Source organism: Chiloscyllium plagiosum, chromosome 3, assembly GCF_004010195.1.
Source record: "Chiloscyllium plagiosum isolate BGI_BamShark_2017 chromosome 3, ASM401019v2, whole genome shotgun sequence".
NCBI classification, from domain to species: Eukaryota; Metazoa; Chordata; class Chondrichthyes; order Orectolobiformes; family Hemiscylliidae; genus Chiloscyllium; species Chiloscyllium plagiosum.
The window spans coordinates 65,606,644-65,630,106 of NC_057712.1; the positions used below are offsets into that span (position 1 = coordinate 65,606,644).

The following is a 23,463-nucleotide window of genomic DNA, read 5'->3' on the forward strand; positions in this document are numbered from 1 at the left end:
ACAGCGGACGGCTGAAACTGACAACCGGAAGCGGCAGGGATAAGACCACTATAAACACCGGAGAAACATCAAAGAAGCGCTTCGCAGGAGGCTCCCAAGCACTGATGATGTCACCTAGCTGGGGGACGAAACGTTTGCAACAAAAACTTCCAGCTCGGCGAACAGAACCACAACAACGAGCACCCGAGCTACAAATCTTCGCACAAACTTTGGATAATGTTCAGCTCTGGCAGCACTGGGTGTTTTTCAATTAATTCCTTATTTAACTTTTTGGTTATTTCATGAGGCCAAGCATTTGACAGCTTTTAAAAATATATTCTACAATTTCTAACAAATCAGTTAAAATTTTCTTTGTTGAGTTCTTGATCATTAGGTGTGCTGTGATACAATGTTATTATCATGAGTGCTTTATGAAAACAATACTATCCATAAATACAATTCCTATACAAAGGTATAATGTCATACATAATAAATTGTCTTCTGGTTTCCATGCTCTACATGTCATATGTGCCATTTTCATAATTTGATTTGCTTTGATCTGTATGTATCTATGTACAGTGAAAAGTTTTGTTTTGCAAGCAGTAGAGGCAGATGATAGCAAACAAGAACGTACAGATCATAGATTGCTAGACAGAGCAACACATACACGGCTACAGCTGCACAGGAGGTGCACAAAGCAAGATCAACGTTAGATTTGAAATTAGAGAGGTCCATTCAGCAGTGTAATAACAGCAGGGAAGAAGCCTGAATTTGACAGAACTATGCTGCAGGAACATTAAATGTTGAAGTCCAGTTCTCAACTGAAAATATTCTCATTTAGGACAATGACAAGCATCTCTTTTCCTTCTAGGGCAGCTGGATAATCTGACTATTAAGGACGAAAGCATCCAGCACACAGATATCAATTTAGAAATCTCTTACTCTGAGCAGGCTGCAAATATGAAGGATAAATTAAACAATGAAAATCCGATACGAGACGATGATTCATCCCTTCCCGTAAGTAGAAACAAAGAGAGAGGCTATTTGGTCCATCGTGTCTGTGATAGCCTTTACAGAGAACTTCTAATTAGTTCTGCATGGTTTCCCCATTGCCCTGCAAAACTTTTCATTTCAAGTACATATCTGATAATCTTTTGAAAGTTTGTATTAAATTTACTTATACCACTCTTTCAGTTAATGTACTCAAGATCATAGCAACCCACCGCATAAGTTTGTTGTCCCTGATATTGCTTCTGATCATCTTCAAATTACTTTAAATTTGTGTCCTGTAGTTTCCAACTCTGCTCTCACTGGAAGCAGTTTTCCCTTACTTTACCAAAACCTTTCATCACTTTTATCACACTGATTGATTGAATTGTCCTGTAACCTTATCTAATGCCAAAAACCTCCCACTTTTCCAGTCCCTCCACAAAACTGAAATTGTACATTTTTCATACCATTCTTGTAAATCATTTCCGCACTTTCTCCAACATCTTGATGCCCTTCCTAGAGTGTGATGTCCAAAGTTAATTGGGTGCTATACTCTAACTGGGGCCTAACTAGTTATATAAAAAGGTTTTGGTACAACTTTCCTTCCTTGTGCATCATTTCAAAACCAAAGGAATATGGGCTTTGCTGGCATAACCAGCATTTGTTGCCCAATTTTAATTGTCCTATAGTTGAGTGGCTGAAAGCTGTTTCAGAGGGCAGTTAAGAGCCAACTGCATTGTTGTTGGTCTGAAGTACCGTGTAGGTCAGACCAGTTAAGGATGGCAGATTTCCTTCCCTAAAGGACATTAGTGAACCAGTTTTTGAGACTTGATCATTGTTTCATAATAAGAGAATTATGTAGTTTGTTACCATGCTTTGAGTTTCTGTACTTTACAGACTGGTTGAAGAGAAGCAAAGTCAAGAACTATCTTCAGGCTTAGACTTCAAAGTAAAACCATTTTTTACATTAATACTAAATACTGCTATACATGGAAATTATATATACACCAGGCTTTGATCTCAAAGGACTAATCTATCATTTTCATGAGTTCATCTCCATGTGATCACATGTCTTCCCACCTAATTTTGTTAAGTTTCTTCCAGTGTGTTCTAACACCACCCACACTGCTATTTATACTCTGGGATGTGTAACCCTATGACATAATTCCAAGATGGATTTCCGAATTCTGAAATCCTTACACAGCAACAATCACCATTACTGAGACAAGCTATCATTTAAAGATTTATGAATTAAATTCAAATTTCTCCATCTGACAAAATTAAAATCCATGTTGTCAGAGCATTCTACCAGGTCTTTACCAATCCAGTCCCACAGAATTGAGTACAGCTAATTCAGTAAATGTTCATTTATTGAATACAAGCACATCTCATTCTATTGCACAGAACAGACTCTGGAGCAGATTCAAAGTACTACCTAGTATTTTAGCACTGTTCTCCAACTTCACAAGATGATTTTTGGTCCCTAATTGACACCACTATTTATTTAACTTACCCTTTTTTTATTTTAAAAAGATTTGTGTGTTTCCATTTATATTGTTCATTAATGTGTGGTCAATACAGTTTGAGAAGTGTACAATGGAAATGTTTTGGGTTACCATCATTAATGACTTTCTGGAGGTGAACCTGTCCTGAAGGTTGGTTTTACTGCCTCAAAATATTAATACGTTAGCATCAGCCGAGAATAGATCGTTAGGAAGAATAACTATTTAGGCAAGTGGATATGAAAAGATATGTTCTGATGATGAATTGAATGCTATATTACCTGCAGGAAAGAGAAACAAAAACACTGATGGAATATGTGGAGGAAAATAAATAGCCATATACTAGAGTCACGGATTCATAATGATATATAGAAACTAACCCTTTGGCCCAACTCATCCATGGTGGTCAGATATCCAAAATTAATATAGTCCTATTTGCCAGTATTTGGCCCAGATCCCTCTAAACTCTTCCTAATCATATACTCATCTAGATGCCTGTTAAATGTTGTAATTGGACCAGCCTCCATCACCTCCTCTGACAGCTCATTCCATATACACACCATCCTCTGCATGAAAAATTTCCCCAACGTCCCTTTTAAATCTTTCCCTTCTCACCTTAAACCTATGCCCTCTAGGTTTGGACTCCCCTACCTTGGGGAAAAGACAGTGGTTATTTTTCCTATCCATGCCCCTCATGATTTTATAAACTTCTATAAGATCACCCCCTCAGCCTCTAATGCTCCAGGGAAAATGGCCCCAGCTTATTCAGCATCTCCCTAGACTACATCAACTAAACATCAGGTCAAACATGACCTTATTGAATGGTCTACTCTTCCTTGTATGCATATTTATATGTGCATACAATTGATTATGATATTTATAGACTTATATTCTATGACAGCATGTCATGATTTAAAATTCTATTGGTTTAATGATTATTGCTGTGCATTGATTGGTCAAATTTAGTATCAAGAGTTTCACGTTGGAACCTTTCATCAGGACTGGGGGAGGAGCAAGGGAGCAATGGAGGGGAGTGGGGCTGGGGGGAAAGATAGGTGGGGTGGCAATAGTTAAATGCAGGTAACAGGTGGCTGCGATTAGTCATTGGGAAGGGTAGGGTGGATAGTTGGGAAGGAAGATGGACATGTTAGGTCAGGTTAAGGGGTGGGCTGGGCCTGTGATGAGCTGGGGGTTAGGAGATTCGATGTTAACCTGGTGAATTCTATGTTCAGGCTGTATGTTAGCGAGATGGGATGTTCTTCCTCCAGTTTGCATGTGGCCTTGTGTTGTCAATGGAGGAGGACCAGGATGGACATGTCGTCGAGGGAGGGGCAGTTGAAATGGATAGCAACTGGAAGGTGCTGTTATTGGAGCATACGGACCATAAATGTTCCCTGAACCAGTTCCCAAGTTTGGGTTCAGTCTCATCGATGTAGAGTTTCCAGGCTGGTTTTGCAGGTCTTGTGACCGCAGAGTGCAGTTCCAGGTGTGGAGGAGGGGTTGATGAGAAGTGTAGGCCTAATGGTTTGCAGAGGGAACTGTCCCTGTGAAGAGCAGATGGGGTGGAGAGGTAAACCTGGAACTTTCCCTTGCAGCTGCAGGAGGTGCAAAACCTGTCCCCACACCTTCCACTCACCACCCCCCATCCCTCCAATCACTTCCATCCAAAGCCCAAAAATTCATTCCAAGTCTGGCAGAGATTTACATGCATTTCCTCTAACCTGATTTATTGCATTTGTTGCTCACAATGTGGTCTCTTCTACATCGGAGAAACCGAGCACAAACTCGGGAACTGGTTTAGGGAACATTTATGGTCCATACACTTCAATCAATACCACCTTCCAGTTCCCATCCATTTCAACTCCACTGATGACAAGTCCATCCTGGGCCTCCTCCACTGTCAACACAAGGCCACATGCAAACTGGAGGAAGAACACTTCATCTTCCAACTTGAGAGCTTACAACCTGATGGCCTTAACATAGAATTCACCAGTTTCCAAATGCCCCCAACCTACCCCCTTAACCTGACCTAATTTATCCATCTACTTTCCTACCTATCTGCTCCACCCTTTCCACTGTCCAATCACAGCCACCTCCTACCTACATTCACCTTTTGCCCATCCCACGCGGTCCTTATGAAAGGTCCTGACCTGAAACACTAACGTCCCTCCTCCTCTGATGCTGCTTGACCTGTTGCGCTTTCTCCAGCTCCACTCTTTATCCACTCTGACTCTCCAACATCTGCAGTTCTCATTATCTCCAACTTTTGTACTAAGCCATACAGACTTCTAGGTCTCTTACAATTTAATTGTTGCCTTTTTCACCATTGGGGTAAAAAGACAGGAATAGAACTGGTCATCTAATTGAATGACATTGAGGGTAAATAAAGAGATATCAGTTTAAATATAAAGTTTTTAAAAGGCACTTCCTTTAGTTCCTATTAAAGTCAGCTCCTGCTTGTAGGTACTTATGCTGTCTATTAAACAGTCCTCCTTTAAAGCATAAACAAAATATCTTTAAAGTCCCAGAGATGTACAACATGGAAACTGACCCTTCAGTCCAACTCGTCCATGCCGACCAGATATCCTAACCTAATCTAGTCTCATTTGCCAGCACTTGGCCCATATCCCTTCCTATTCATATACACATCCAAATGCCTTTTAAATGCTGCAATTGTACCAGCCTCCACCATTTCCTCTGGCAGGTCATTCCATACACGCACCACCCTCTGTATGGGAAGGTCCTTTTTATATCTTTCCCCTCTCACTCTAAACCTATGCCCTCTAGTTCTGAACTCCCCCACCCTAGGGAAAACACCTTGTCTATTTACCCTGTCCATGCCCCTCATGATTTTATACATCTCTATACGGTCACCTCACAGCTTCTGGTGCTCCAGGGAAAACAGCCCCAGTCTATTCAGTGTCTCCCTATAGCTCAAATCTTCCAACCCTGGCAACATCCTTGTAAATCTTTTCTGAACCCTTCAAGTTTCACAACATCTTCCTGATAGGAAGGAGACCAGAATTGCATGCAATATTCCAAAAGTGCCTAACCAATGTCCTGTACAGCTGCAACATGACCTCCCAACTCCTGTACTCAATACTCTGACCAATAAAGGAAGGCATACCAAACACCTTCTTCACTATCCTATCTACCTGTGACTCTACTTTTAAGGAACTATGAATCTGCACTGCAAGGTCTCTTTGTTCAGTAACACTCCGCAGGACCTTATTATTAAGTGTATAAGTCCTGCTCAGATTTGCTTTTCCAAAATGCAGCATCTCTCATTTACCTAAATTAAACTCCATCTGCCTCTCCTCAGACCATTGGCCCATCTGATCAAGATCTTATTGTACTCTGAGGTAATCTTCTTCGCTGTCCACTACACCTCCAATTTTGGTGTCATCTACAAACTTACTAACTATACCTCCTCTGTTCACATCCAAATCATTTATATAAATGACGAAAAACAGTGGACCCAGCACCGATCCTTGTTGCACTCCACTGGTCACAGGCCTCCAGTCTGAAAAACAACCTCCACCACCACCCTCTGTTCTTCTCCTTTGAGCCAGTTCTGTGTCCAAATGGCTAGTTCTCCCTGTATTCCATGATATCTAACCTTGTTAACCAGTGTCCCATGGGGAACCTTGTCGAATGTCTTACTGAAGTCCATATAGATCACATCGACTGCTGTGCCCTCATCAGTCCTCTGTTAGTTCTTCAAAAAGCTCCAAGTGCGTGAGGCATGATTTCCCATATACAAAGCCATGCTGACTATCCCTAGTCAGTCCTTGCTTTTCCAAATATGTATAAATCCTGTCCCTCCAGATGCTCTCCAACAACTTGCCCACCACCAATGTCAGGCTCTCTGGTCTATAGTTCCCTGGCTTGACCTTACCATCCTTCTTAAATACCAGACGTTAGCCAATTTCCAGTCTATCGCCACCTCACCTGTGACTATCGATGTTACAAAGATCTCAGCAATCACTTCCCTAGCTTCCCACAGAGTTTAAGGGTACACCTGGTCAAGTTCTGGGGATTTATCCACTTTCATGCAGTTCAAGACATCGAACACCACCTCCTCTGTAATGAGACATTTTTCAAGATGTCATCATCTATTTCCCCACGTTTTATATCTTCCCTGTCCTTCTCCATGGAAAACACTGATGCAAAATACTCATTTAGTATCTCCCCACATCTCCTGTGGCTCCACATATGGGCTGCCTTGTTGATCTTTGAGGGGCCCTATTCTCTCCCTAGTTACCCTTTTGTTGTTAATGTATTTGTAAAATCCCTTTGGATTCTCCTTAACCCTATTTGCCAAAGCTATCTCATGTCCTCTTTTTGCCATCCTGATTCCCCTCTTAAGTGTACTCCTACTGCCTTTATACTCTTCTAAGGATTCACTCGATCTCTGCTGTTAATACCTGACATATGCTTCCTTCTTTTTCTTAACCAAACCCTCAATTTCTCTAGTCATCCAGCATTCCCTACACCTATCAGCCTTTCCTTTCACCTAACAGGAATGTACTGTCTCTGGACTCTTGTTATCTCATTTTTGAAGCCTTCTAATTTTTCAGTCGTCCCTTTACCTGTGAACATCTGCCCCAATCAGCTTTTGAAAGTTCTTGCCTAATACCATCAAAATTAGCCTTCCTCCAGTTTAGAATTTCAACTTTTAGATTGGGGTCTAACCTTTTCCAACATTATTTTAAAACTAATAGAAGTATGGTCGCTGGCCCCAAAGTGCTCCTCCACTGACACCTTAGTCACCTGCCCTGCCTTATTCCCCAAGAGTTGGTCAAGTTTTGCACCTTCTCTAGTAGGTACATCCACATACTGAATCAGAAAATGTTCTTGTACACACTTAACAAATTCCTCTCCATCTAAACCTTTAACACTATGGCAGTGACAGTCTATGTTTGGAAAGTTAAAATCCCTGACCATAACCACCCTGTTATTCTTACAGATAACTGAAATCTCCTTACAAGTTTGTTTCTCAATTTTCTGTTGCCTATTGGGGGTCCCTTTCTTACTTCTAAGTTCCACTACAACTTAGAACATAGACATAGAACATAGAAGAACATAGAAGAATACAGCGCAGTACAGGCCCTTTGGCCCTCGATGTTGCGCCCATCCAAGCCCACCTAACCTATACTAACCCACTATCCTCCTTTGTTTCTCAATTTTATGTTGCCTATTGGGGGTCCCTTTCTTACTTCTAAGTTCCACTACAACTTCTTTGAAAATTTTCCCTTAACTTATTTGAGTAAATATCTCATTTCTTTGAAGCATGTCTTCTTAAACATTGTCCCTCAAAACAGCCCCAAGTGTCTCAATCTTTCCTCATACGATCTTCAAACTTCTTTGAAAATTTTCCCTTAACTTATTTGAGTAAATATCTCATTTCTTTGAAGCATGTCTTCTTAAACATTGTCCCTCATCCATATTTTATATCTAGGCACCAGGACATCACTGCTATATCTTCATAATAACAGTTAATTACCAGATTGCAATATTTAATTGCTACATCTCCACAATGACACAATAACCAGATTCCTGTATGTCAGTGTTGTGTCTCCTTCTAAAGATTTGATAAGTGCTCTTGGCATAATTCCAAATGTTCCATACTTCACCGAATATGTTCACATTAAACTTATCCTTTTAAGCAATTACGGTAAAAATTAATGCTATTTGTTGTGCATGAATACAATGCCAGAATTGTTATGTCACAATGATTGTTTTTAAAGTATCAATTGTCTATAAAGTCTTTGCCATTTTTCTTTTTTTCTTCTTAAGAACTACCGGCTGCCAAAGGAAAAGACTGGTACGACGAAAGCTGGAGATCTTGCACCTCAGGACATGAAGAAAGTTCGTTCATTGGCTCTGATTGAAATAACAGCTATGTATGATACTCTAGGTGTGGATTTTAAACATCATAAAGCAATGAAGATCAAAATCAGAGGTAATGAGGAAAATAATATTTCAATTTGAAACACTGATTCTGTATGAGGTTGAAAAATGTAAATGTCTATGCGTAAAGTTTCCACTTATGTTAACATTCGTGTTGTTTCAGCTTTTTGCGTATGGTCTTGATTGCGATAATTTCTCTCAGGTGGAACCAACACTTAAAATTAGAACCTGTGCTATACATGGGGATAAGTAAATGAGGAAAATTGTACCTCGTATCTTGAACTACTTAACATTCCCCCAGCAATGTAAATGTCTCACTTTAGATAACAACAGCTAACAGTTCTGGTCTTGAGTAAAGTCCAAAGTTTATAGTAGGAAAATAACACAAGAAACTCTCTTGTCACTACAATAAGCTAATTATTATCTTCAGCCCAGGAAAAATTTGAGGTTAACAATCATATGAGGCAATTTATTTTTCTAGTCCTAGTATAATCTTCAAATATTCTGGCTACTGAAGTCAATGTAATGAAATACAGTTGTGATCCCAGATTATGGAAATGAGTCTGAATTTGCAAAGTCATTTGGATCACCAGATTAACAGTCATCCAGGTGCACGTAATGCTCAATTGAAAACTACATCAGGAAATCTGTCCCAGATACTCAATGTTCAACACTTCCTACACATTAAGAGTTAACCTTTCTCCCTCTCTTCCATTTCAGATTAGAATCATTCTATAATATTATTTCTGACCTTAAGTTTTGAACTCTCTGCCAGTTTAAAAAGGTAGAAATACTTTTTAATGTGAATTAGAATATAACATAATGCAATGATATCAGGTTTTTGCTTCAGTCATAAAGTATAGGAAGATACGATCTCCTTTAAAGTTCAGTAAAGTCTGGATTTTCAATGTGTGCTTTCAGAAACGGGATTGTTTGGGGTTCCGCTGTCAGTGCTATTGGAACAGGATCAGAAAAAAGTTCCAGGGACTAAGGTCCCACTCATACTTCACAAAGTAAGTATAGAATCCCTGTGTATTCGATTGAAATTAACTTCAAATTATTTAAGTTTTGTCAAATGATAGCAGAGTCCTCAAAATATCCATGCATGAAACATAGGCATTTTTGTGGATGACACCAAAATTGGGGGATAGTGACCAATGAAGAAGATTATCTAAGATTGTAAAGCGATCTTAATCGATTGGGTCAGTAGCCTTAGTGAATGGCAGATGGATTTTTATTTGGATAAATGCAAGGTATTGCATTTCGATAAACAAGAGCAGGACTTATTCAATTCTAAGTGGGGCCTTGGGTAGTGTTGTAAAACAGAGACATAGGGGCTCATGTATATAATTCTTTGAAGTTTGTGTCACATGTGGACAGGGTGGTGAAGAAGGTGTTTAGCACACTTGCTCAGACTTTTTGAGTATAGGAATTAGGAAGTCATGTTGAGATTGAATAGGATGTTGGTGAGGCCTAGACAGGAGTACAGCATCCAGTTCTGGTCGTCCTGCTATGGGAAGGATCTTATCAAGCTGGAGAGGGTTCAGATAAGATTTACCAGGACAGTGCAGGGAATGGAAGGTTTGATTTATGGATAGAGGTTGGATAGTCGGGAACTTTTTTCATTGGAGCTTAGGAGGTTGAGGTTTATAAAATCATGAGTATAGATAAGATAAATGGCAAGTGTCATTTCCCTGTGGTGGATGATTTAAATACAAGGGGGCATATTTTTAAGGGGAGAGGAGAATGATTTTTTTTTTTAGATTAGATTACAGTGTGGAAACAGGCCCTTCAGCCCAACAAGTCCACACCGACCCGCCGAAGCGCAACCCACCCAGACCCGTTCCCCTAGATTTACCCCTTCACCTAACACTACCGGCAATTTAACATGGCCGATTCATCTAACCTGCATATTTTTTTGGATTGTGGGAGGAAACCAGAGCACCCGAAGGAAACCCACGCAGACATGGGGAGAATGTGCAAACTCCACACAGTCGTCTGAGGTGGGAATTGAACCCGGGTCTCTGCTGCTGTGAGGCCACAGTGCTAACGACTGTGCCACTGTGCCGCCCTTTAGAAAGGACATGAGAGGCTTTATCCAGAGAGTGTTCATGTGTGGATGTGGTTTCAGAGGAAGTGGTGGATGTGGTTTCAGTTGCAGCATTTAAAAGACATTTGGATAAGTACATGAATAAAAAGGTTTGGAGGGGTTTGGGATTATGGCTGCCATGGACTGGTTTGACTGAAGGGTCTGTTTCTATGTTCTATAAACATATGACTCTATAAATCACATCAGAAGTACTACAGTGGAGGCAAACAGCTCCACCTTAGTGTAGTATCTCAACTAATAAGAAGAGCTTAATGTTTTGGAGGATGGACTAATTAAGGTTGCTTAAGAGTCCATGCAACTTCAAACTGGTGTAACATTAACCTTACTATTTGAATTTAATACATGAATGATCCTCAATGTATTGTACATCTATGAGTTATAGATAAATAAATATTTTTCTACATAGCTTAGTTGTTCAGAATTTGTAACTTTTTGAAGTCAACAATTTGCCTTACCCTGATTTAGATATTTTGGGTCAAATGATACGAATTTGCTAATATGTGACTAAAATATTTTTGCAGCTTATTGCTCACATTGAGGAAGAGGGATTAAACACAGAAGGGATTCTACGAGTACCTGGACTTGCATCAAGAATTAAGGTATCTTTTAGAAAAATTAATATCAACTGGGAGGAACATGCAGATACACAAAGTAAAATTAAACACTAAATTACTGACTCTGTAATACAATCAAAAGAAACACTAAAATAAGTTATTTAATTAGTGTGAAGTGTCATAGAATAGCCATCATGCATGTGCATCAACAGACTTCAAAAGAAACCCGTCGACATGTTTTTAATGCTCTTTGTTCAGTGAGATCAAAACCAGTTGACAACTTGTTAAAATCACTGTAGATTGTTTTAACCTAGTCAAAAGCATGGACGTAGTGAGGAAAACCTGACAGTGAGGGCATCATTGTACCACGGAAATGACTGGCCCAGATGGAGTCCCCAATCGTGCACTTACATCCTGCTGGGATCAGCTGGCAGGAGTATTCGCAGACATCTTTAACTACTTCTTACTCCGATCTGAGGTTCCCACCTGCTTCAAGAAGACCACTATAATCCCAGCGCAAAAGAAAAATCAGGCAGCGTGTCTTAATGACTACCATCCTCTGGCTCTGACGTCTACCATTTTGTAGTGTTTCACGAGGTTAGTTCTGGCGAATATAATCTCCAGCCTCCCAGCTGCCTTGATCCACTACAATTCAACTACCATCACAATAAATCCATGGCAGATGCTGTCCCTCTGGCCTTACACTATCCCTGGAACATCTGGAGAATTAGGACACCTACATCAGGCTCCTACTTATTGACTACAGCTTTGCTGTCCACACCATAATTCCAACCAAACTCATCTCCAAACTCCAAGACGTAGGACTCAGCTCCCCTCTCCGCAACTGGATCCTTTACTTCCTGAACCACAGAGCACAATCAGTAAGAATAGTTGACAACAGTTCCTTCATGGTAATTCCCAACGTGGTTGCCCTGCAAGACAGCATACTCAAGCTCTTACTATACACATGAAATAGTCATGACTGTGTGGCCAAAGTCTGCTCTAACTCCATTTTCAAGTTTGCTGATGATGCTATACTAGTGGGTCAGATCTTAAACAACAATGAAACAGAGTACATGAAAGAGTTAGAAAGCTTGGTGGCATGGTGTAAAGACAATGATCTCTCCCTCAATGTCAGGAAAATGAAGGTGCTGGTCATTAACTTCAGGAAGCGGAATGGAGGATATGCCCCTCTCTGTATCATAGAGTCATAGAGATGTATAGCATGGAAACCGACCCTTCGGTCCAATCCGTCCATGCCGACCAGATATCCCAACCCAATCTAGTCCCACCTGCCAACACTCGGCCCATATCCCTCCAAACCCTTCCTATTCATATACCCATCCAAATGCCTCTTAAATGTTGCAATTGTACCAGCCTCCACCACTTCCTCTGGCAGCTTATTCAATACATGTACCACCCTCCGCGTTAAAAAGTTGCCCCATAGGTCTCTTTTATATCTTTCCCCTCTCACCCTAAACCTATGCCCTCTAATTCTGGACTCGCCAACCCCAGGGAAAAGACTTTGCCTATTTACCCTATCCATGCCTCTCATAATTTTGTAAACTTCTATAAGGTCACCCCTCAGCTCCCATCACTCCAGGAGAAACAACCCCAGCCTGTTCAGCCTCTCCCTATAGCTCAAACCAATAGCGATCAATTAGAAATGGTCAAGAGCTTCAATATTCTAGGAGTAAAGATCACCAACAATCTGTCCTAGTCCATCTACATTGACGTTAGTTAAGTAAGCACACCAACGCATTCTACTTGCTCAGAAGGCTAAGGAAGTTCAGCCTGTTCATAATGACTCCAAATTTGTATAGATACGCCATAAAAAGTCTCTTATCCTGATGCATCACAGTTTGGTATGTAACTGTACTGCCCAAGACTGCAAGAAATTAGAGTCATCAACACAGCCTAGTCCATCATGAAACCCAGCCTTCCTACCATTGACTCCATCCACACTTCCTGCTGTCATGGAAAAGTAGCCAACATAATCAAAGATTTAATAACAGCTTCTTCCCTGCTGTTATCAGACTTTTGAATGGACCTCTCATGAATTAAAGTTGATCTTTCTATGCACCTTCTCTGTAGCTCTAACACTATATTTTGCACTATTACCCTGATGTATTTATATAAGGTATCATTTGCCTGGATAGCACACACAATAACTTTTCATTGTGTCTCGGTAGATTTGATAATAATAAAATCAAATCAAATCAGCACCAGAGTCTCTGAGCCCAGGACAGTTTTTAAATGGCAAAGTGATCTTAGAGCAAAGCAAAACACCAAAGAAAATCATTCTATATATCATCAAGACTTAACTGTGCACAGTCATCAGTCAATTCCACTATTTCGTTTTCATTGAAAATGGTGCAAAAGCAGAAAAAAATGCCCATATCACTCCAATATTACATTTGGCACTACAGCCACATACTGGCACTGCTCAGCTATTTCTTGTAAAAGCGGAAAATATTTTTAAAAAAGCAACAAGATGACAGAAACAAAAGGAGGGAAGCCAACACTATAAAGAAACATTATACTTCAACACAACCCCAATATATATCGGCAATTTTTAAATGGCACAAAACAGGTGTTCCCAATCAGAGAATACTTCAGTGGTCAAGGATATTCAGCCTTTGATCTTCAGATAAGCATTTTCCAAGGCGGTCTTTGAGATACACAACAACAGAGTTGACAAGCAGAAACCAAAATCCAAGTTCCGCACTCAACCATGATCTTGGGTTCATGTCGCGCTACGTGTAACCCCACCTCTTTTTTTTTGTTTGTACAATGTCTGAAAGTTTATGATTTTAAATAAACCTGTTGGACTATAACTTGGTGCCATGTGACTTCTGGTAATGACACACAGTAGAGGTGGTACTTTGAACCCAAGCTTCCTGACTGAGGGATATGGACTCTTTGACTGCACCCAAGAACCTTCTGGAAGTCCACTTGATTAAATGATTAATTAGTCAATCATATTAAAAACTTGGGCTCTAATTTCAATGTCAATGAGACTCAGGTGAGTTACATGAGGGCAATTCAATAATCAATAAATTACACAATAGATTTCTTAATTTGCGCAAACAAAATTTCTTATACAACCATTAAAAATATATGCATGAGAATAATTGTGAACAACCATTCCAAATATAGAGGGATATGCAGGACCTTGCTCTCAAATGTAAACTAATGTTTTACTTATGATGTTGTTAAAGATAAAGCATTAACCTTTTCTCGCCCATCTGTTTAAGAGTCTGCGTGTGGAGCTCGAAGCAAAGTTCTATGAGAAAAACTTTAACTGGGAAAATGTACGTCAGCACGATGCAGCAAGTATACTAAAGCTCTTCATAAGAGAGCTGCCTCATCCGTTGGTCACTCTCGAGTACCTTGATGCCTTCCTAGCTGTACAGAGTAAGTTATTAATGTTGCATGTGTTGTAGAACCAACCACTGGCAGATAATTTGCTGAGGTGGAGTGCTGTCACCAATCAGCCTCTGTGTAAAGGGTCTGTGGACCTAGTTGATTAACACTGATAAAGGGTGAACTACTCGTAAGTTTTAATGGGAAGGGACATTTGTCTTAACAACAAGACTTAGTTTATTGTGTGATGGTAAGAGGCACAAGTAATGTTGGCTAGTTAGGTTTAATTACGAAGAATAGTGATATTAAAGATTTTATCCTTCTCTCAGTCACGCCGCAGACAAAAAAAATTGTTCTGTTGACAACAAATTTCTTACCACTTGCTGTTGTTGTTCATTGCAAGGATTTACAGGTTGATATTCAATTTATATTTGGCTATGTTATGAATGTCTTTACCTAGATCTTTTAACTCAGAGGCAGGGTGCTTTCAACAGCTGAAACAACTTCTCATTCAATAGACATCTTAACAGCAAGGCTCCAGTTTTAACTCCAGGCAGGTTTAAGTTTGTTGGTTAAGGTGTTAAATTGGAAATTCTCCCACTGCCTAAGAAAATTGTCTCTGGCCATTTCAATACTCATTTAATTAAAATGCTGTCAGACTCCTTCAGTGAATGTTGTAGTAACAAACAAAAGGTTTGTTATTTTAATTGTCAAAAAGACATCCTGCATTGCCAAGAGAAGGAAGGAAGCTGCCTTTATTCTACCTTGATTGTAGTGAGCTTCACTTCACCTCTTTCCCTCTTTAGTCCCTTCTCAGGATTTTCCTTTGAACAATTACTCACGTGGCAAATGACCTGACATTTGTGCTGTTAAGGAGAGAGGTGATAGGCAGCAGCAGCTCTCATGTAAAATATTTACGAAATGCAAGACCCAATTTCATGCAAGATCGGAGCTCCTCACTTGGGGTGAATTAATTTCTGCCGGATGAATTTCTACTGTTTGTATTAATTTCACTGTAGGTTGATTTGCTTTAGTAACGTGATACAAATGTTTGTTTGACAGATCTAGCACATAGAAAACATAAGCTACAGGCTCTTAACTTGTTGGTGCTTCTCCTCCCGGACCAAAATAGGGACACGCTGAAGGTATGGCTATTGTATTAAACATATGTACTTCTTTTCCCTCAAACATTAATTTCAAAATATGAAGATTGTTTGTTTATTTTGCCTAAATTTTGGTTTCTTATTCAAAATAAAATAAATTTTTGACACAGTAAATCATTTTTGGGTCTAGCTCTGTAAGCTTTTATGTGCTCCAAATTTCCAGATTTTTCGAAGTTCTTTTAACACAAATAACTATTCTTTCTTGGGTTGTGGCAATATTTGGTTTCCATTCCTAATAGCCCTTGAATTGTTAAGAGCCAGTCATTCCTGTCTGGTCTGGTGTCTATCAGATCCTATGAAAACCATAAATTCAGTTGTTCTGTGAGAAAGGTATTTACAAGGATGGATCCATTCTATATCCAGAGTATACAATTGTGGACAGGTCTTCATAATTTGAATGGTCCCAAGAGATTTATGGGATCTTCTTCTCAAAGGTTATCAGTCCCAAAAGACACCTGACCCTGCTGCCTGCGTCCCAGCTCCATCCCAAAGTGTCCTGCAACCACATCTACAAGTGTCCAGCTGAGTTTCTAGTCAAATGGTAACCCCCTCCCCTCTCCTCCTCAGGATATTGACAATGGGGGATTCAGTGATGGTTACACCATTGAATTTCAATGGGTGATGGTTAGATTGTCTCCTAATGGAGATGGCCGTTGCTTGGCATTTGTGTGACATAATGTTACTTGGCACTTGTCAGCAAAAGCATGTATATTGCCCAAATCTTATTGCATTTGAACATGGACTGCTTCAGTGTCTGAGGAGTTGCAAATGGTGCTGAACATTGCACACATCTCCACTTTTGACCTGACCTTTTGATGGAGTGAAGGTCATTTGATGAAGCAGCTGAAGACAATTGGGTCTAGGACACTACACTGAGGAACTCCTGCAGAGATGTCCTAGAGTTGAGGTGACTGAATCCAACAGCCACAGCCATCTTTTTATGTGCCAAGTATGATCCTAACCAGCAGAATGTTTGCCCTCTGAAACGCATTGATTCCAGTTTTCTAGGGCACCGAGATTCCAGATTCCGTCAAATGCAGCCTTTATGTGAAGAGCTGCCATTTATCTCTGGAATTCAGCTCTTTTGTCCATGTTTGAACCAAGGCTGTAAAATGAGGTCAGGAGCTGATTAGATCTGGCAGACACTGTTGATACCATCCATCACTTTACTGATGATCAAGTAGACTTTTGGGTGCTAATTGGCCAGGCTGGTTTTATCTTGCTTTTTATGCACAAGATATACATGGGAAGTTTTCCAGTGTTGGCTAGATGTCAGTATTGTAACTGTGCTGGAACAACCCGTGTAGGGGAGCGGCAGGTTCTGGAGTGCAAGTGTTCAGTGCTATTGCCAGAATATTGTCTATACCCATAGCCTTTGCAGTATCTGGTGCCTCTAACCATTTCTTGATATCTCATGGAGTGAAAGAATTGGCTGATGACTGGTATCTGTGAAGCTCGAGACCACTGGAGGAGACTGGATCATTCATTTGGCATTTCTAGCTGAAGCTTGCTGTGAATAGTCCAGCCTTATCTTTTGTACTGTTGTGATCTGATGTGCTGAGCTTTTCCATCATTTGAGGATGGGGTTATTTGTGGAGCTGCCATCTCCTGTGAGTTGTTTAATTGTCCACTACCATTCACAACCAGATGTGGCAAGAGTGCAGAGCTAAGATCCAATCTGTTCATTGTGGGATCCTTTAGCTTAGTACATCACTTGCTGGTTATGCTGTTTGGCATATAAAGAGTCCTGTTTGATAGCTTGATGTGTCATTTTTAGGAATGCCTGGTGCTGCTTCTGGCATGCCCTCCTGCACTCTGCATTGAATCAAGGCTGATCCATTGACTTGATGGTATTGGTAGAGTTGGGGATATGCTAGGCCATGAGGTTGCAGATTGGAGTACAATGAGCTGATAGCCCACAGCGCCTCATGGATGCTCAGTCTTGAGTTCCAAGATCTGTTTGAAGGCTGTCCCATTTATCACAGTGCCACACAACATGATGGAGGGTATTCTCAACGTGAAGGTGGAACGTTATCTCTACAAGGACTGTGCGGTGATCACTCTTACCAATACCATCACGGACAGATGCATTTGCAGCTGGCAGATTGGTCAGGATGAGGTCAAGTATATTTTTCCTTGTTAATTCCCTCAATACCTTTAGGACTTGACCAGCTCGATTAGTAGTGCTGCTGCTGAGCCACTCCCATTTGCACCCATACCACTCTCGATGCTTCCGCCAGGTGTTGTTCAACATGGAAGAGTACTGATTCATCAGCTGAGGGGGGACAGTGCGTAGTGATCAGCAAGAGGTTTCCTTGCCTGCGTATAACCTGAAGCCATGACATTTCATAGGATCCAGAGTCAAAGTTAAGGAATCCCAAGGCAACTCTGTCCCTGCTGTATAGTACCACCTCTGCTAGGTCCTTTCTGCGAGTGGAACAGTACCTATCCAGGGATGGAGATGGTGCTGTCTGGGATATTATCTGTAAGGTGTGAATCCATGAGTATGATTATGTCAGGCTTTTGCTTGACTAGTCTGTGAGATCGCTTTCCTGTCTATGAGACAGCTAGCCCCCAGGTGTTAGTGAGGAGGACTTTGCAGGGTCAACAGGGTTGGTTCTGCCCTTGCCATGGCTATGGGTCTGGAGTCATATATATAGGCCAGAGCAGGTGACGATGGCAAACTTCCTTCCCTGAAGGACATTACTGAAGCAGATGTATTTTTCCTGACAATCATCAATATATTCTTGATTCCAGATTCTTTTCCTAATTGAATTCAAATTCCACGATCTGCCATGGCAGGATTTGAACACAGGTGCCCAGAACATTAGCTGCGCTTCTGGATTAATAGTCTAGCAATAACGCCACTAGGCCATTGTCTACTTAGAACCCCTACAGTGTGAAAACAGGCCATTTGGCCCAACAGGTCCACACCAACTCTCTCTGAAGAGCAGCCCACCCAGACTCAACCCCCTACCCTATCCCTATGACCCATATTTCCCCTAGCTAACCCACCTAATCTGCAAATCCCTGGGCACTATGGGCAATTTAGCATGGCCAATCCACCTAACCTGCACATCCTTAGACTGTGGGAGGAAACCGGAGTACCACAGATGTGGGGAGAATGTGCAAACTCCACACAGACAGTCGCTCAAGACTGGAATTGAATCCAGGTCCCTGGCATTGTGAGGCAGCAATGCTAACCACTGGGCCATCATGCTGTCCCTGTCTTGTAAATGGTGAAGAGGCTCTGGAGAGGCAAGAGGTGAGTTACTGGTGACAGTATTCCTAGAATCTGACCTGGTCTTATGAGCACTGTATGTGTGTTGCAAGTCCAGTTGAGTTTCTGGTCAATGGTAACCCAGGATGTTGATCCTGGGTGTTCAGTGATAGTCAAGGGGCAATGATTAGATTGTCTCTTGTTGGGGATGGCCATTGTCTGGCATTTGTATGGTGCAAATGATATTTGCCACTTGTCAGTCCAAGTAAGCCTGGATATTGTCTAGATCTTGGTGCATTTGAACATGGACTGTTTCAGTATCTGAGGATTCATGAACAGTGTTGTACACTGAGCAATTGTTGTCAAACATCTCCATTTCTGACCTTATGATGAAGAGAAGTTCTAACAGTCTGTTTTGGTGTTTTTGGCTCGGGCTCAATATTGGCCAATAAGTCAGGGGTAACTCTGCTTTAAAACTCTTTTACTCTTATGCATCCACTTCTGAAAACATATGGAGTCTTGTTTTAATGTCTCATCCAAAAGGCAACACCTGCAATTGTGCAAAACTCTCTTAGAATGGCTTTCGAGTGTTTGCCTGGATTTTTGTATTCAAGTCTCTGAAATGGATCTCTAGTCTAGATCATTCTGACTATGAAGTAGAAGAAAATTGTCACATTTATAAATCTATAATATATTGTCATATTTGCAGTGAAGAAGTCTCAATTTTATGAATAAATCAAATGTACTATTATTAAATAAATTTGTTCAGAATTAGAGAAAATGACACTCTATAAATTGTTATTTTCATCACTGTTTGTAATATTCAAGTCAGAAATCCATGACAGCAAAGTTCCTTTAAATATGCTAAAATAAAGGGTTTTAGCTTGTTTTTTTTTTCCCGAAAATATGCAGTTGTGTGTTTTTGGTTCATTTTATTGCACCTTTTTCTTTTAAGGTTAGGAATACCCTGCAACCTTGATCATGTAATTACTATCTTTTTCCAGTCATTGCTTGAATTTCTTCAGAGATTAATTGACAACAAAGAGAGCAACAAAATGACGCTAAACAACATTTCTGTCATTATGGCACCCAACCTGTTTATGTTTAAAGGATATTGCTCACAGACTCAATTGGCAATGGCTGCTGGGACAAGCAACATTATGCGCTACTTGATTAAGTACCAAGAACTGCTTTGGACGGTAAGAACAATCTCTGGTTTGCAAAGCACATGTTTCTGAGTTTGTTGGGTAATATAATGAATTTACTGTCCTGGCGAGGATACTTGCCACAAGAATACATTTTACGGATGCTGACACACTTAGTAAAGAATATGCAAAAATTCACAAACTGCATGATACATGGTACAATGAAGTGAGAAATGATTGCTTTTAAGCTTGTATAATTATGCATGCAGAAGTGACAGTGAAGTCTCACATTAGCCAATAAAATGTAGGAGTTTGCAGTTTGAAATTTGTATGCATCCACTCTATGCGGAAGATATGGCAAATGGTAATAGATAAATGATCCAGAAATTCAGGCTAATTTTCTGGGAACATGGATTTGAATCCAAATTTTAACTTGAATAACAAAAACCTGGACTTAACAATCTAATCTGTTGGCAGTCATGAAACCATCTGCCTTTGTTATGAATAGCCCACAAGTTTTAAAAAATAATTTTTAAAAATTACAAGTGGATGTAGATTGGATAAGTAAATTAGCCTAACTTTGGCAAATGGGGTTTAAAATGGATAAGCGTGAGGTTATCCATTTTGTTCGAAAGAATAGAAAAGCAAGTTATTACCTAAATAGAGAGCAACTTCAGTGTGCTTCAGTGCAGAGGGATCTGGGTGTCCTGATGCATGAATTTTAGAAAACTAGTCTATAGGTACAGTAAGAAATAAGGAAGGCAAATGGAATTTTGTTATTTATTGCTAAAGAAATAGAGTTTAAAAGTAGGGAAGTCTTGCTGCAACTGTAAAAATCATTAGTGAGACTGTACCTGAATAATTTTATACATGGTTTTAGTTCCCTTACTTGGGGAGGGATGTAGTTGAATTGGAGACAGTTCAGGGGGAATTCATGAGATCGATTCTCAGAGAGGTGAGGGGCTTCTTTTATGGACAGTGTTGAGCAGTTTAGGCCTATATTCTCTAGAATTCAGAAGATTGAGAGGAGATCTAATTGAAGCATAGAAGATGATTTAAAGGGATTGACAAAGTAGAAGTAGAGAGGATATTTCCTCTTGTGCGGAGAAAGTGAGGTCTGCAGATGCTGGAGATCAGAGCTGAAAATGTGTTGCTGGAAAAGCGCAGCAGGTCAGGCAGCATCCAGGGAACAGGAGAATCGACATTTCGGGCATAAGCCCTTCTTCAGGAAAGGGCTTATGCCCGAAACGTCGATTCTCCTGTTCCTTGGATGCTGCCTGATCTGCTGCGCTTTTCCAGCAACACATTTTCAGGTATTTCCTCTTGTGCGACAATCTAGAAAAGAGGTCATCATTTTAAGATAAGGGGTAGCAGATTTAAAACAGAAATGAGGAGAAATTACTTCTGTTAATGGTTCGTGAAACTGTGGAATTCACTATCTCGGACTGTGTGGATGTTCGGACATAGAGTAAATTTGTGGAGGAGTAAGATTATTAATTTACAGCTACTTGAAGGTTATGGGAAGTGTGCAGAAAAATGGAGTAGAGGCCAAGGTGAGACTAGCCACGATTGTATCAAATGGGGGAGCAGGCTCCTAGGCCTATTCCTGCTCTTAGTTCTTATGTTCTTACCTGATTCACTCATACCACATTGGGAAGGAAGTCTCCCATTTTATCTTGTCTAGCCTCATGTGATTCCAGATCTACAACAATGCAATTGACCTTTCACTATCCTGGGCAATGGCCTGACAAGCCATAACCTGTATCAAACTACTACAAAATCCAAGACAAATAACGGGCGGCATGGTCACTCAATGGTTAGCACTGCTGCTTCACAGCTTCAGGGACCTGAGTTCGATTCCAGACTCTGGCAACTGTCTGGAGTTGCACATTCTCCCTGTGTCCGGTTTCCTCCCACAGTCCAAAGATGTGCAGGTTAGGTAAAGTGGCCATGCTAAATTGCCTATAGTGTTCAGGGATGTGTAGGCTAGGTGCATTAGTCAGGATTAAATATAGGATAACCGGGTAGGAGAATGGGTCTGGGTGGGATACTCTTCGGAGGGTTGGTGTGGACTTGTTGGGCCAAATGGCCTGTTTCCACTCTGTAGGGATTCTAATACAATATAATGCAAAGAATGAAACTGGATTGACTTACAAACTGGTATTAATATTAGGAAAATGATCCCTATCAATCCTGCATTATGAACATCTCAGGGTTATGCTAAAATTGGGTGAGCTGAATACAGACTAGTGCCATTACAGACACTGTCTCATATACCACCATCATAGGAATGTAGAACAGCGGTGAGCCATTCAGTCTGCCAAGCCTTCCCCCAACATTCAATATGATCGCAGCTGATCAGACACTTCAATGTAATTTCCCCACCTCTTCCCCATAATCCTGCATGACAGTGGAAATCTGCAATCTATCAATCTCTACCTTAAACATACTCAAAATCCACAGCCCTTTGTTATAGAGAATTCCAAAGATTTATGACCTTCTGAGTAAAAACAAATGAAAAATCTCCTCATCTTGGACCTAAGTGGCTTCTCCCTTATTTTTAATTTTGTGCCCCTATTTCTAGACAGAAATCAGATCTCATTCTTTTCATTTATAGAGAATACAAATCTAGTTTGCCCAATGCCTCTTCATAGGACAGATCAAAACGAGCACACAGTACTCCAGATGTGGTTTTATCACCATAATATCCTGTTCCAGTTAGTCTTGAGGGACTTTGTTGGAGCATCACGATGATGAGAGTCTAAGTTAATGTGTTAAATGGTGACCATTGTTAACTATAAATGAGCATTTTATTCCAATATCTTTCAGATTCCAAAATTTATTATGAATCAAGTCCGACAACAAAACATTGAAAACCACAAAAAGCTGTCCAAGGAAAAGGCTGTAATGAAGCTTCTAAAAAAGATGACGCATGATAAAGATAGACATGAACGGAACCAAACTGATAGGAGTCTCCATGATGTAAGTAAGCCAATCCAAGGTTTAGATTCATTTTAAAACAGTTTAAAAGTGTAATTAATGATTTATTGGCATCCTTCAAAGGATATCAAATATACCAAAAGATGAATATTTTTGCAGAGGCAATTTATAAAACATTACATTACACTGTGTAAGCTTTACTAACATTCCTTAATAGGTGCACAGAAATCTAATTGGGAGGAACCTTAGTTGAGGAACTATTGATGATAGTTTGGGGGTTGGAGGGTAGGGTTGTTGTAAAGAGAAGAACTTGGAAATGGTGCTGTTTCCACGCATCATGTATTTCTGAGTGGTATGGATCTCTAATTTGGAAGTTGCAGTAAAATGGAATACAAAGAATTATCTTTTGTCAATGTGTTCCTACAGCCAGTCACGCTTCAGGGTGTAATACGAGTTCAGGCACCATCGCTTTCCAAAGTTTCCATGGCAATTCAACTAACAGAAGATCTCAAAGCTGGTGATATATTGGCACGTTTCCAACAATGTCATAACCAGAACAGGTAGGCCAAATCCTCAGATTT

At 40.3% G+C, this 23,463-nt stretch overlaps 1 protein-coding gene across 5 annotated transcripts in view; it reads left to right on the forward strand.

Annotated features, from left to right (window-relative positions):
- arhgap18 (Rho GTPase activating protein 18) overlaps positions 1 to 23,463 on the forward strand; it is a 131,636-nt gene that overhangs the window by 102,510 nt on the left and 5,663 nt on the right. For all 5 annotated transcript variants that reach the window (XM_043683642.1, XM_043683619.1, XM_043683611.1 and 2 more), the window contains 9 exons: positions 851 to 996; positions 8,271 to 8,436; positions 9,306 to 9,397; positions 11,016 to 11,093; positions 14,306 to 14,465; positions 15,477 to 15,559; positions 19,802 to 19,996; positions 22,772 to 22,924; positions 23,309 to 23,442. In XM_043683642.1, coding sequence (XP_043539577.1) covers positions 851 to 996; positions 8,271 to 8,436; positions 9,306 to 9,397; positions 11,016 to 11,093; positions 14,306 to 14,465; positions 15,477 to 15,559; positions 19,802 to 19,996; positions 22,772 to 22,924; positions 23,309 to 23,442 — 1,207 coding nt within the window. The remainder of the gene's footprint in view (positions 1 to 850; positions 997 to 8,270; positions 8,437 to 9,305; positions 9,398 to 11,015; positions 11,094 to 14,305; positions 14,466 to 15,476; positions 15,560 to 19,801; positions 19,997 to 22,771; positions 22,925 to 23,308; positions 23,443 to 23,463) is intronic.